At 47.0% G+C, this 16,078-nt stretch overlaps 1 protein-coding gene across 1 annotated transcript; it reads right to left on the reverse strand.

Annotated features, from left to right (window-relative positions):
• Positions 1–10,500: 10,500 nt before the first annotated feature.
• LOC136581099 (olfactory receptor 8U9-like) lies at positions 10,501–11,427 on the reverse strand. The gene has a single exon (XM_066582086.1). It carries the CDS (start codon positions 11,425–11,427, stop codon positions 10,501–10,503), a length of 927 nt encoding a protein of 308 aa, XP_066438183.1.
• Between the last annotated feature and the right edge of the window lie 4,651 nt (positions 11,428–16,078).

The raw sequence follows: 16,078 nt of genomic DNA on the forward strand, positions 1-16,078 counted from the left end.
AGAGAGAAAATATTTAAAAACCATCTTAAAAAGCTTGAACAGTGGGCAGCGACTAACAGAATGGTATTTAACAAGAAGAAATGCAAATTTCTACACCTGGGCAAGAAACATGAAAAAAACACATACAGTTGGAAGAAATTGGGCTAAGCAGCACATGTCAAAAAGACTTGTATACTAATAGATCATAGACTGAACATGAGTCAACAATGCGATGCAGCAGCAAAAAAGGCAAACACAATTCTGGGATGTATTAAAAGAAGCACAGAGTCTAGATCACCTGAGGTAATTATCCCCCTCTACTCTTCCTTAGTCAGACCTCATCTGGAATACTGCGTCCAGTTCTGGGCACCCCACTTTAAAAAAGATATAGACAAACTGGAAGAAGTTCAGAGAAGAGTTACCAAAATGGTGAGCGGTCTGCAAATGATGTCCTATGAGGAACGATAGAAGGACCTGGGAATGTTTAGCTTGCAAAAAAGAAGGCTGAGAGGAGACTTAATAGTTGTCTACAAATATCTGAAGGGCTGTAACAGTGCAGAGGGATCAGCCCTATTCTCATTTGCACAAGGAAAGACTAGAAGCAAAGGGATGAAACTGAAAGGGAGGAGACACAAATTAGATATTAAAAAAAACTTTCTGACAGTGATGGTGATCACTGACTGGAACGGGTTACCACGGAAGGTGTCGGATTCTCTTTCAATGGAAGTGTTCAAACAAAGGCTGGATAGACACCTGAGGAATAGGTGAGTATAGAATTTTTGTTTTTTAATGACAGAACCCCTTAAAAAGCGTTTCCAGTAGAGATAAGCGAGCATACTCGCTAAGGGCAAATACTCGAGTGAGTATTGTCCTTAGCGAGTACCTGCCCGCTCGTGAGAAAAGATTCGGGTGCCGGCGGAGGTGAGCGGTGGGTTGCAGGAGTGAGCAGGAGGGAGCGGGTGGGGGAAGAGAGAGAGAGAGATCTCCCCCCTGTTCCCCTCCCACTCTCCCCCACCGCCCCCCCCCCCCTCCGCCGGCACCCGAATCTTTTCTCACGAGCAGGCAGGTACTCGCTAAGGACAATACTCGCTTAAGTATTTGCCCTTAGCGAGTATGCTCGCTTATCTCTAGTTTCCAGTTTTTTACTTTGTTCAAATGACGCTTTTATTGGTCAAAATTAAATAAATATTTATGATTTTATTCTTATGCTAAAGTACTGGAACATCATTTTTTTTCTTCATGGCCACAGCTTCCGAAACTGACTGCCATTGTGAAAGTATTAAGTATTCTGTGTTACACTTGTTATTTGTCCTGTCTGTGCTGCCATGAGAACAACGACTTAAACAAATTCAACTTCTAGGAAGGGGTATATACTTACGAATGGACACCAACAACATTAATGGACGTGTATACCAACACCAATACAAACAGGTGGCCAAATAATAATAATCTTTATTTATATAGCGCCAACATATTTCACAGTGCTTACAAAACAGGAGAGAACAGTTACAAAAAACAAAAATACAAAAACCACTGTTACATGCAGTAATCAGTTGATGGAGACAGTAGAGGTGAAGGTCCTGCTCCAATAAGCTTACATACTACAAATAATGGAGGGATACAGAAGGTAAAGGGGCTGGAGATATGCACGGTATGGCAGAGTAGAGAGTGTGGGATGCTATACTCATAGACAATGGTCAGACGTAAGCCGTGTGGTGGCTGAGGTGTGTTTTTAGAGTACGTCCAAAGTTTTGTGTGTCAGGGATTGCCCAGGAAGCGCGTTCCAGAGGACTGGTGCTGCTCTGGAGAAGTCATGGAGGCGGGAGAGAGTGGTTCTAATTAAAGGAGCACTTAATCTAATTTCATTAGCGGAGCGGAGGGCGCGGCTGAGTGGTGAATAGAGTTGAGGGAGGATATGTTGGATGGGGCTGTGCTATGGAGAGCTTTATGGATGAAGGTAGTGAGTTTGAATTGAATTCTATATTGTGCGGGCAGCCAGTGCAGTGACCGGCACAGGGCAGAGGCATCCGAGTAGCAGCTAGATATGAAGATGAGCCTGGCTGCCATATTCAGGATGGATTGGAAGGAGGAGAATCTGGCGCAGGGGAGGCCAATCAGCAGTCAGTTGCAATAATTGAGCAGAAAGTGGATGAGGGCAACAGTGAGTGTTTTTAGCATGTCCACGGTGAGAAAGGGGTGGATTTTTGCGATGTTCTTAAGGTGCAGCTGACATGTTTGGGTGAGAGATTGGATATAGGGGATAAAGAAGAGATAGAGGTCAAATATAACTCCAAGAGAGCAAGTGTGCTGTGAGTTATGGTGGTGCCACACACTGAGGTGGAGATGCCAGGATGAGGTTGGTTAGCAGAGGGCGGAAACACGAGTAGGTCAGTTTTTGAGAGGTTCAGTTTTAGGTAGAGAGAGAACATAATATTAGAGACAGCAGAAAGACAGTTGGTGGCGTTCTGGAGGAATGTTGCTGTGATGTCACGGCAAGAGGTATATAACTGGGTGTTGTCAGCATAAAGATAGCACTGAAAGACAAATCTTCTGATGGTTTGTCCAATAAGGGCTGTAGATGGAGAAAAGGAGGGGGCCGAGGAATGAACCCTGGGGGACCCCAACAACAAAGGGAAGAGGAGGGGAGGTGGAGCCTGCAAAAGAGACACTGAAGGAACGGTCAGATATGTAGGAGGAGAACCAGGAGAGAGCAGTGTCCTTTAAGTGTATGGAACAAAGCATAGTGAGGAGGAGTTTGTGGTCAATGGTGTCAAATGCGGTGAGGTTGAGGAGGATCAGTAGGGAGTAGTCACCACAGCAGTGGGGATATGATAGCTTGTTTGAAAGAGGAGGGAAAAATGCCAGAGGTCAGAGAGAGGTTAAATATAGTGGTGAGATGTGAGATGACCACTAGTGAGAGAGACCGGAGGAGGTGTGAGGGGAAAGGGTAACTAGCGCAGGTGGTGGGACGAGCGGAGGAGAGTAGTCTGGAAACTTCTTCCTCTGTCATTCGTCTGAGTACAGAGAGTGAGCAGCAGCTAGATGCAGTACTGAAGAGACTAGGGTCAGGGCTAGTCTGAAATTGGAAGGTTATTTCCTGCCAGATGTCATCAATTTTCTTTTTAAAGTAAGCAGCCAGCTCTTCAGCACTGAGATCCATCACTGGGGGCTGCAATTTAGGGCTGAGAAGGGAATTAAAAGTGTCAGAGAGTTATTTAGGGTTGTGAAATAGTAAAGGAGATGAGAGAGTTGGAGTAGTGCAGCATTTGATGAGCGGGCCTACAGCTGAGGAGACAGCAGGGCAGAGAAAGGCCTTGTCACAGGACTCTGCCATCTCCTTCCCTAAGGGTAGCTCAGGACCCGACCACGTTACTGCTAGGGGAGATCACAGGGATAGTAAACGGAGGTTACCTGTAGTCTACTTGTTACTTGTGACACCACCGTTCTGTCCTCTGCCTCGGATCTCTCAGATGTAATAAAGTTGTCCACGCACAAGGTATTTTCTGAATGAGAACCAGGAATAGTTGATTCTGTTCATTTATTTAAACTCTTGAAATTATATCAAAATAAAACAGTCTTTGTGCAGAAGCAAATTGTAGTGGTGAAGCAGGGAGGATTTTTGGGGTATTTGTATAATCCACAGTCTAAGTTTTCTGTAAGAGTTCTCTCTGGCAAACTCTATCTCTCTCACGTTCCTCTCGCTCAGTGGCAGTTTTCCATTCCTCTGGATGCATGCAGTACCATTGCTGTACACGCACGTGTTCCCATCATGTCCGGGCTTTCACTCTCACTACAAATGGAGGCCATAGGTAGTCTCTTTGCAGGGCTAGGCCCTGGCAGGAACAGCTGACCACCTCTCTGACTCTTCCATGTCTCCTTGCTCTCCTTTTTTCCTTTTAGCTTGCTCTTCTCTCATAGATATGTGAACCTTCTTCTATACTGCACGCAGGACAAAACAATACATTTCCAGACATCCCCAGACATTAACCCATTCATGCCTGCAGCAATACAATACACATAAATCAAATGCACTCCACAAACAAGACACTTACAAGACATTGACATAAGACAGACATTGAACATTCTGAAGGGGCCCCATTAAAGGGGTTGTCCCGCGGCAGCAAGTGGGTCTATACACTTCTGTATGGCCATATTAATGCACTTTGTAATGTACATTGTGCATTAATTATGAGCCATACAGAAGTTATAAGAAGTTTTTCACTTACCTGCTCCGTTGCTAGCGTCCTCGTTCCCATGGAGCCGACTAATTTTCGCCGTCTAATGGCCAAATTAGCCGCGCTTGCGCAGTCTGGGTCTTCTTCTGTTCTCAATGGGGCTCCGTGTAGCTCCGCCCCGTCACGTGCCGATTCCAGCCAATCAGGAGGCTGGAATCGGCAATGGACCGCACAGAAGCCCTGCGGTCCACGGAGGGAGAAGATGCCGGCGGCCATCTTCAGCCGGTAAGTAAGAAGTCACCGGAGCGCGGGGATTCAGGTAAGCGCTGTGCGGATTTTTCTTTAGGTCCCTGCATCGGGGTTGTCTCCACTACCGTTCCCCCCTACTTAATAAAAGCTAACACCGGCGGCTCTTTAAAACAGAGCATAAGTCCAGGATTGGAATTCCTCATTGTTCTACCCATTATCACTTTGAGAACTATCTAACACAGTCTAGGATAGTGTAAGGCAAAACCATTACACAATTCCCCCCTTCGGTTACTACTCAGAGATAACCCATCCCTGTGTACTCAGACTATCTGGGATCTCACTTTTGAAGGAAAAAGCCGTAATACATTACAGCATGTAAAGAAATGGTATGGCCATACCTATTGAGAAAAGTATTACTAGGCTGGACCGTATCCAGGACTAGTATTACTATGGGTCCGTTTCATAATTCTTCTCCCCAAAAGACTAAAGAAAAGATACAACACTGTAGCGTAAAATGTGAGTAGAAAAGGGTGACTGGTAGGCTTTGAAAAAATATGAGGAAAGTGGCATGAACATCACTCCTCTAAATCTCAAGAAGAGTGGTAGCATTGAGTCAATACTCCAAACCGAGCTGACTAGATAAAAATTATAATGAGGCTGCGTCTCCTGTGACAGACAGATACTAGTGCAGTATGTCTATACCGGAAGTATAGACATACTGCACTAGTAGCTGTGGGTTGGACCACCTGAGTTAGAGTTCACACCCAAAAGATTCACATTGGCTGCCGCTCACACACCTCCGCACAGTCACGCCTACCTCTGAGCTCTTCTCACTGAGACTGTGGCATTTAACTTGAGGATGCCGCTGCTAGTTGTGTTACAAGAGGCCCTTCTGTTATGCCTTTCCTCCTGGCCGGCTCGCAGGTCTCTCTTCCCTCCTTCCGCCATCTGTGATTGATAACTCACGGCTAACAGTGAGGACACTTATCGTCCTTAATGCTTTTCGGTAAAGGTGCGGAGGAATCATCCTGTTCATGACGCCAAAGCTCTGCCCTGCAATAGCCGAGGAGCGGCCCCACAGCCGAGGAAACAGTGGGGTAGAGAAATGCCTTGTCATGGGACTCTACCATCTTCTTCCTGGGGGTAGCTCAGGACCCGACCACATCCTACTCATCCGCCTACTGATGAAAGGGTAGGAGAAACAAACATTGACCGGGCATCCAACAAACTGATGGGTGAATCAGACATAGGACATAATTCAGGCATACACCAAAACAGAACATCAGACAGAGATCAGACAAGAGAAATACAGACAGAAATCAAACTGAACCGCATGTATACATACTATAAAAGAGACTGACAGAACAAGACACAGGCAGAACAAAGATCCACACATCAGTGCACTCTTGCACAGTGTCCCCCCACAGTACCCCCCCTCAGTGCCCCCCCCACAGTGTCCTCCCCCCAAATGCCCCCCCACAGTGCCCTCCCCCCAAATGCCCGCCCACAGTGCCTTCCACAGTGCCCCGCCCACAATGTCCTCCACAGTCCCCCCTCCCCCAGGACCCACCATTCACAATAGACACAGCTCCCCTCCTCCCCTCCCTGCATAGGCAGGATTACACCCTGGGATAAATTACTATGACAGCCCCCTTCCCACCCCACAGCGACAAATTACTGTGACAACACCCTTCCCCCCCCCCCCCACTCTTTCCCCGGCGACAAGTCTATGTGACAGCACCCCAACCCCCGCAAGAAGTCTATGTGACAGCACACCCAACAGCGACAAGTCTATGTGACAGCACCCCCACCTCCGCAAGAAGTCTATGTGACAGCACCTAACAGCGACAAGTCTATGTGACAGCACCCCCACCTCCGCAAGAAGTCTATGTGCAGCACCCAACAGTGACAAGTCTATGTGACAGCACCCCCACCTCCGCTAGCAGTCTATGTGACACCACCCAACAGTGACAAGTCTATGTGACAGCACCCCACCCCGCAAGAAGTCTATGTGACAGCACCCAACAGCGAAAAGTCTATGTGACAGCACCCAACAGCGACAAGTCTATGTGACAGCACCCCCACCCCACAAAAAGTCTATGTGACAGCACCCAACAGCGAAAAGTCTATGTGACAGCACCCAACAGCGACAAGTCTATGTGACAGCACCTCCACCTCCGCAAGAAGTCTATGTGACAGCACCCAACAGCGACAAGTCTATGTGACAGCACCCCCACCCCGCAAGAAGTCTATGTGACAGCACCCAACAGCAAAAAGTCTATGTGACAGCACCCCACCCCGCAAGAAGTCTATGTGACAGCACCCAACAGCGACAAGTCTATGTGACAGCACCCCCACCTCCATAAGAAGTCTATGTGACAGCACCACCACCTCCGCAAGAAGTCTATGTGACAGCACCTAACAGCGCCAAGTCTATGTGACAGCACCACCACCTCCGCAAGAAGTCTATGTGACAGCACCTAACAGCGCCAAGTCTATGTGACAGCACCCCCACCTCCGCAAGAAGTCTATGTGACAGCACCACCACCTCCACAAGAAGTCTATGTGATAGCACCCAACAGCGACACGTCTATGTGACAGCACCCCCACCCCGCAAAAAGTCTATGTGACAGCACCTAACAGCGACAAGTCTATGTCACAGCACTCCCACCTCCGCAAGAAGTCTATGTGACAGCACCCAACAGCAACAAGTCTATGTGACAGCACCCCCACCTCCGCAAGAAGTCTATGTGGCAGCACCTAACAGCGACAAGTCTATTTGACAGCACTCCCACCTCCGCAAGAAGTCTATGTGACAGCACCTAACAGCGATAAGTCTATGTAACAGCACCCCCACCTCCGCAAGAAGTCTATGTGACAGCACCCCAACCCCACAAGAAGTCTATGTGACAGCACCCAACAGCGACAAGTCTATGTGAAAGCACCCCTACCTTCGCAAGTTTATGTGACAGCACCCCAACTCCGCAAGAAGTCTATGTGTCAACACCCAACAGCGACAAGTCTATGTGACAGCATCCTCACCCCGCAAGAAGTCTATGTGACAGCACCTAACAGCGACAAGTCTATGTGACAGCACCCCTACCTCCGCAAGAAGTCTATGTGCAGCACCCAACAGTGACAAGTCTATGTGACAGCACCCCCACCTCCGCAAGCAGTCTATGTGACACCACCCAACAGTGACAAGTCTATGTGACAGCACCCCACCCCGCAAGAAGTCTATGTGACAGCACCCAACAGCAAAAAGTCTATGTGACAGCACCCAACAGCGACAAGTCTATGTGACAGCACCCCCACCCCACAAAAAGTCTATGTGACAGCACCCAACAGCGACAAGTCTATGTGACAGCACCCCCACCCCGCAAGAAGTCTATGTGACAGCACCCAACAGCGACAAGTCTATGTGACAGCACCCCCACCCCGCAAGAAGTCTATGTGACAGCACCCAACAGCAAAAAGTCTATGTGACAGCACCCCACCCCGCAAGAAGTCTATGTGACAGGACCCAACAGCGACAAGTCTATGTGACAGCACCCCCACCTCCACAAGAAGTCTATGTGACAGCACCACCACCTCCGCAAGAAGTCTATGTGACAGCACCTAACAGCGCCAAGTCTATGTGATAGCACCCCCACCTCCGCAAGAAGTCTATGTGACAGCACCACCACCTCCGCAAGAAGTGTATGTGACAGCACCACCACCTCCACAAGAAGTCTATGTGATAGCACCCAACAGCGACACGTCTATGTGACAGCACCCCCACCCCGCAAAAAGTCTATGTGACAGCACCTAACAGCGACAAGTCTATGTGACAGTACCACCACCTCCGCAAGAAGTCTATGTGACAGCACCCCAACCCCGCAAGAAGTCTATGTGACAGCACCTAACAGCGACAAGTCTATGTGACAGTACCACCACCTCCGCAAGAAGTCTATGTGACAGCACCCAACAGCGACAAGTCTATGTGAAAGCACCCCTACCTTCGCAAGTTTATGTGACAGCACCCCAACTCCGCAAGAAGTCTATGTGTCAGCACCCAACAGCGACAAGTCTATGTGACAGCACCCCCACCCCGCAAGAAGTCTATGTGACAGCACCCCCACCCCACAAGAAGTCTATGTGACAGCACCCAACAGCGACAAGTCTATGTGACAGCACACCCATCTCCGCAAGAAGTCTATGTAATAGCACCCCATCCCCGCAAGAAGTCTATGTGACAGCACCCAACAGCGACAACTCTATGTGACAGAACCCCCATCCCACAAGAAGTCTATGTGACAGCACCCCCACCTCCGCAAGAAGTCTATGTGACAGCACCTAACAGCGACAAGTCTATGTGACAGCACCCCCACCTCCGCAAGAAGTCTATGTGACAGCACCCCTACCCCACAAGAGGTCTATGTGATAGCACCTAACAGCGACACGTCTATGTGACAGTACCACCACCTCCGCAAGAAGTCTATGTGACAGCACCCAACAGCGACAAGTCTATGTGACAGCACCCCTACCTTCGCAAGAAGTTTATGTGACAGCACCCCAACTCCACAAGAAGTCTATGTGTCAGCACCCAACAGCGACAAGTCTATGTGAAAGCACCCCCACCCCGCAAGAAGTCTATGTGACAGCACCCAACAGTGACAAGTCTGTGACAGCACACCCACCTCCGCAAGAAGTCTATGTGACAGCATCCCCACCCCGCAAGAAGTCTATGTGACAGCACCCAACAGCGACAAGTCTATGTGACAGGAACCCCACCTCCGCAAGAAGTCTATGTGACAGCACCCCCACCTCCGCAAGAAGTCTATGTGACAGCACCCCCACCTCCGCAAGAAGTCTATGTGACAGCATCCAACAGCGACAACTCTATGTGACAGCACCCCCACCCCCGCAAGAAGTCTATGTGACCGCACACTCCACCGCGACAAGTCTATGTGACAGCACACCCCACTGCGACAAGTCTATGTGACAGCACACCCCACCATGACAAGTCTATGTGTCCGCACACTCCACCGCAACAAGTATATGTGACAGCACACTCCACCGCGACAAGTCTATGTGACAGCACACCCCACCATGACAAGTCAATGTGACAGCACCTCGACACTAGCCCCTCCACCCCCCGTGACTTCTGACAGCTCGGCCATAGGCCCCTCCCCCAAGCCCAACTCCTACCGGGACTTCTTACAGCACGGACCCGCACACCACCAGCCCCCCCGCAACTTCTGACAGCCCGGCCACCACCAGCACCCCATCCCTCCCGCAACTTCTTACAGCCCGGCCACCCCCGCCCGCAACTTCTGACAGCCCGGCCCGGACACCACCAGCATGACATCCCCCTTGCGAGAGCCCGGCCCTTCCCTCCGATTATTACCTTACAGATGAAGATCCAGCAGCCGCGCGTCCCCTGCAGGCAGACCAGAGCTTTCCAGCAGCTGAAGCTCTACTGCACATGCGCAGAGCTGAGCTGAAGAAGCGCGTCCCCGACGTCCCGTCAAGACCTGGAGCCGGCCCGACAAGAAGAACAGACTTGTCGTAACCATGGACGACCGAGGAGCAACACAGAGGGGGGCACCCCTAAAGGTAAGTCAATAACTTCTGTTTGCCTAATTTACCATGCACAATGTATATTACAAAGTGCATGGTAATGGGCAAACAGAAGTAATGAGATTTATTCTTTATGGCCGGACAACCCCTTTAAGATAATGTAAGCAAAACGTCACATTATGTATGCATTTATTAGACTTTGTATGATTTGCTGTACTTAGCATGTTAGTACATCATGATTGGACAGTATAATTTTTTTTGTTCTGTTTTGCATAATGAATACATGTAACACCTGATCAGTTCACGCAGTTGATGTCTCATGTTCTCATGTTCTTTCTTTGACAATCATTGTTAATTCATTTGGACAAATGAGAGAACTCAGATCTCAGTAGCCTTATTGCTAATTCTAAATTTAAAAGAGTACTCCAAGACCATGGTGCTGAGATCTGGATCATGGACTACCAGCTGTTTGCCCTAGACCTCGTATTCTGGGCAGGTTTGTTCCTATTTGCACAACCCCTTTAACTTAACGTAATTATAATACTATCCTTTGTTTTAGAGCAGACTTGACAGCTTTATTTTTTAGGCTATAGATAATGGGATTGAGTACAGGGACGGCAATGGTGTTAAAGAGAGAGAACATTTTATTGGAGTCTAATGTGTCCATTGTCTTCGGTCTCAGATACTGGCAGAAAAGAGTCCCATAGAGTAGAACCACAACTGTAAGGTGAGAAGAGCAAGTGTAAAATGTTTTTCTTCTTCCTAAGCTGGACCTTATCTCCATGATTGATGTGATAATAAACATATAAGAGATGAGAGTGAGAAGAAATGGTGTGACACTCAAAAGGAAAACACCCTCTGTGAAGATCAAGAGTTCCAGGGCAGAGGTGTCACTACAAGACAACTTAATGATGGGCATTATATCGCAGAAAAAGTGGTTGATTACGTTTGATCTATAACAGGATAGCTTTAGCAGAAGAACCATGTAGGGCACAAGTTCAATAAAACCAATCAGCCAGCATGCCAAAGCCAACGATATACAAGCTTGAGGGTTCATGACACTCGAATAATATAATGGGCTACATATGGCCACGTATCGATCATAGCTCATAGCCGTCAATATTAATAGCTCTATGGATGTGAAACTACAAAAGAAAAACATTTGTGCCATGCAGAAGGGGAAATAAATTTTATCATTTCTTGTTACAAACATGGCAAGAAGTTTATGCAGTGTAATAGTGGAACAAGATATGTCGAGGATGGCCAGGTTACCCAGAAAGAAATACATGGGATTATGAAGCTGGCGATCCAGGCAAATTAGAAGAAAGATGGTCATGTTACCAACAAGAGTGAGAAGATAAATGAGAAGAACCAGTAAGAAAATGGGAGCTTGTAACCCTGGAACATCGGTTATCCCTTTGATAATAAAATAGTTGATTTGGGTGTTGTTTATTTCGTCCATTTCTTTGCAAGGGGGCACTGAATTATCAAAGTCACCACTAGGTTAACAATAAGCCATGGTTGATAAAGCAACTGGTTCAGGCCTGCTTTTGATATCACTATGATATTCAAGCTAATAAAAAAAATGTAAGAACTGCTCCAACAAAAGAGATGAAATTGTCACCAAATAATTAAATTCAACCTGCAAGTTATAAAGAAATAACAAAGCAGCTAATACAAACTGTCATCTACTGTGTGTTATCTCTAAGGCCACATGCAATCATTTCTTTATCTATCGTGCATCAGTAATTCATGTGACTAAATACTTTAAAAGGGTTGTGCTGAGTTATTTCCTGTCTACAGGATTAGGGATGACTTCGCCATTGGTGTGGATCTGCCACTAGGACCCCCACCGATCCCAAGAATAAGGGTCCTGAAGGTCCCCACATTAATCATGAGGAGGTTACGCATGGGCGCCACTGCTCCATTTATATAAGTTGGGGAAGCATAATTTGCGAAGTACAAATGCTTGGCAATGTTCAGCACTTTCATTGAAAAGAGTGAAGTGGCAGCACACAAGCATAACCTCCGCTCTATTCCTGCGGGAAAATTCAGGAGATTCCAGCAGTGAGATCCACACCGGTCATATAGTTATCCCCTATCCTACACAACCCGTTAAAATGGAACCTGCCATTCACACTCATTGTCAAAACCCATCTCTCCACTAAAAGAAGTTGTCAGAATGGAATGAAACTTTAAAACTGTGTGATTGTAGTGTTGATATAAGTAAGTGATTACAATATCATAGTAAAAGGATCATTTATTGTGGAGGACTGACCCCTTGAAGGGAGTCTCTAGTATCCTCTTGTACTGCCTCTAACTTGGATACAAGATGTCATACGGGCAGGCGTGGTAGCACTAGTACCCTGTTGTACCACCTCTAGCTTGGATGTAAGATGTGATACGGGGGGGGGGGGCATGGAGGCTCTAGTACCCTACTGGACTGCCTATAGCTTGGATGTAACATGCGATATGGGTGGGCATGGAGGCATACAGGTTCAGTGTGGTATCCTGCTGTATATTACTGTCAAAGTTGGCATCCCAGATGGTCCTATACATATTCTATTGACAAGAAATCTGGGCTTAAGCAGCCATGGAAGTGTGACAATGTTGGCGTGACATTCCTGTGTGTGTGGCCGAGCATTACTCTGATGAAAAATACCTCTTGGAAGCCGCCACGAAAGGAATACATGTGGCTGCAGGATGTCCTGAACATATCGCTGAGCTGTCATTGTCCCTCGTGCCACTACTAGGGGGGCCAACTATCATATGCGATGGCCCCACCAGACTATCAGACCAGCAGGGGGCAGTGTGCAACTCCACAGCAAAGGCAGGATTGAGGTGCTCACCTCCAGGTCTCCAGACATTAACATGGCTGTCGACAGTGTCCAAACTAAATCTGTATTCGTTGCTGAAGACAACCCGGTTCCACTCTGTAGTGCCCAGTTTCGTCATTCATGACACCACTGCAAACGGAGACGACTGTGGATTTCAAAGGCCATGCACGTAATGGGCACAGTGAGACCAAATGTCCTTCTGCCAAGTGCCTGCAAATGGTAACAATGATGCCACCTGTCTCTGGATGGCAGACAACGAAATAGTTGGAGCTGCTCATGCTTGTCAGATGATCAGATGATTCTCTCTACTGATGGTCTGTCAATGGTGTCTTGAACCCAGTCGCCTTGAGTGCGTGCCTTCATGTATTCATTGGTCCCAAGACCTCCTAAAGGTCTGGTCAGAACTGCCTGGTGGGGGACAATTCATTGATACAACTATTCAGCTTCTCACATTGCCACAATGCGCCCCTCTCAGACTCTGGTAATGGGGTGAAATTTCTTCTCTGTGTCGTAGAGGCATCTAGTGGCCAACAAGCTCTACCCAAGCGGAAGAAGCGGTCATTATACACAAGGAGCCTCCGAGAGCCTTTTATAGGACAAGGGGGAACCACTTTTAGGGTCTCAGGTGGCAAGACTGTTCATCTAATCACTCAAATCTCATCATTTACATATCTGCAGGCCAAGTTTTGTATCAGAACAACAACTTCTTCTAGGGGCCAGATTTTTTTCTTTACAAAGAGTGTATACTAGTTCAATGGTGATGTGGAGTTGATATATCTGTATACTATGAGATTATTACTATAGTGTATATCAGTGAAGGCAGCATACCATAGTGGCAGACACACTGATGTTAATGGTCTGTCACTTATGGGCTAATATGGTGCACTTTTTCAGAACTCATATGTTGGCTTTACATGGGACGACTGTTGTCCAAATAATCACTCAAAAGAATAAATGTAAACAACAGTCACTTTGCACTCACTCTTTCCATAGCTCCAATCATGCGGCTCTGATCCCTGACCTCTCCAACCCCCCCCCCCTCCCCTCACCCCCCACCCGGCATCTGCATTCCTGCACACAGACACTGGCTTGTACACAGCGCAGATGCTGGAGGAAGAGGTTAGGGGTCACAGCCTCAGATGACAGCACAGCACTTGCCAGATGGGAGCTGCAGACAGAGTGAGTACACTGCTTGTGGGGTTGCTGCCTGGCTGAAGGTCTAGTATTACTGGGGCTCCTGTGGGGACACTATTACCACTGGGGTCATGATGGTGGTCAATATGGAGACCACTATTACTACTGGGGATATGATTGGGAACACTATTACTACTAGGGCTCCTACCAGGGTCAATAGTACTGTTGGGACCGCTAGTGGAGTCACTATGACAACTGTGGCCATTAGGGGTGGTCACTATAACTATTAGGGTCACTAAGAGGGATACTCCTGGAGGTACTATTACTTTGTCATTTTCAGACAGGTCTCAATACTTCAAATATGTGTTGCGTATCTTGTGTATTGGTGCTTTCAATGACTGTGCAATTAGTTTTTTTCCCAGAGGGGGCGCCATTTCACACTTTGCCTTGGGCAACATAAAGGTTTAGGGCACTCCTGCATATAAGTATCCAAACTTCACCATGCAGCAATGGAAGATGGTGGCCTGGTATGATGAATAACATTTTCCTGATACTTTAGAAAATGTTCTGCTGAGAAGTCTTTTTCCACTAAGGACTGTACAAAAATCCATGGAATATTCTGTGTGGAGGAAAGGCAATTTAGACATCTATATAGGAAAGGGTTCTCTACAATTAGAGAAGTCAAACTATGGAATGCCCTTCCCAAGAGGTAGAGGTAAAGGGTCGGATGCTTAGCTGATGACATATGGCATTGAGGGTTATAATCAAGCAAATAATGATGTATGAATATCAAAAAAGGTTTAACTTGATGGACTAGAGTCCTTTTTCAGATTATGTAGCTACTCTATTTAGCTTGGCTCCAGGCAATCATGTGGACGGTACTTTGACATTAGTTTTGTAAGGGAAAAAAACCCTAGGTTGTTATTTTATTAAGAAATAGCTTATTTTTGAGTCATAAGAAGCGGTTTATTTGCACTATTTATATGAGTATTGGCAATCCGGAACCTGGTGTGATGTCCTGACAACGAGGTAGGGGGGGAAGGGAAGTGGAGGAATTTGGATTTGATAAAAGGTGGTACTCAATGAAAGAGAGCCAGTGTATGACACAATATCATAAAGACAATGAAGAAAGAAGCACAGACAAATGAGGAGAACAGAAAATTCTTTACTTTATCGCTTTTCAAATCGGATACCGCCAGCCAGTCTTGGAAAAACACACAATGGCTACAAGGCTTGACATCACACTAGGTGGCACTATACTGTAGCTTGAACATTTTGAAGCTTTCTACAATATAGAGTAACAGTTTATCGACACTGTAGGGTTACTGTTACTACACAGAGTCCCTAAGAGCACCCCCAAGGGCAGTGTTAACCTTACAGTACCCGAAAGTCCCCAAACTACAACTATCTCAATTGGGTGCAACTAGCTTCTAAATCCAGGTGATCTAAAACAGTGAGTCAGTACCCAACATGGGTCTACCTTTTGTACACTCCTACACGCTACCCCTTTTCCCAAACTACACTTTGACCCACACTTACAAAGGTTAACCCATTAGATGATCTCAAGCCTCAGGACACCCACTTCCACAATTAGCTGTTTACCAGTGCCTGTTTAGGCCCAGCAATCCCTCCGTACAGGTTTGGGCCTACGTTCCAACAACCTAGCTTTCCCTTCAACCTGACACACCTTTGAACTGACCACCTCAAAGCCTGATAATACCGCCAGTCTCTCCTTCCTTGGAGATTGCCAGCATCATGTTCTATCTACCTTTGCAGCTAACTGTCTTCGATTCTAACCAATAGAGTGGTCCAAATGGTAGGTCAGTAGGTCAGTGTGTTCTCTAGCAATACTATGCAGGCCTCCCTAGAAAATTTCTAGAGGTACAACTTGTGACACTGGGCCTCCAATAATACGTGGATGACCCACACTACAGCTTCTATGTACACCTAGCGTCATTTTCTTCACCTTGCCCTCGTGAGTGTTCTCCCATGAGAAGTCACTGTGATCTCACATATCTCCTACAGTACTGATGGGCTTTGGACTACCAATAAAAGTAGGATGAATAGAGGCTCCTTAATCATCACAAATGGGTAAAACTACACACATCCACTTTCACCAAGAAAACAACTTTATATTAACTC

Source organism: Eleutherodactylus coqui, chromosome 10 (genome assembly GCF_035609145.1).
Source record: "Eleutherodactylus coqui strain aEleCoq1 chromosome 10, aEleCoq1.hap1, whole genome shotgun sequence".
NCBI lineage: Eukaryota > Metazoa > Chordata > Amphibia > Anura > Eleutherodactylidae > Eleutherodactylus > Eleutherodactylus coqui.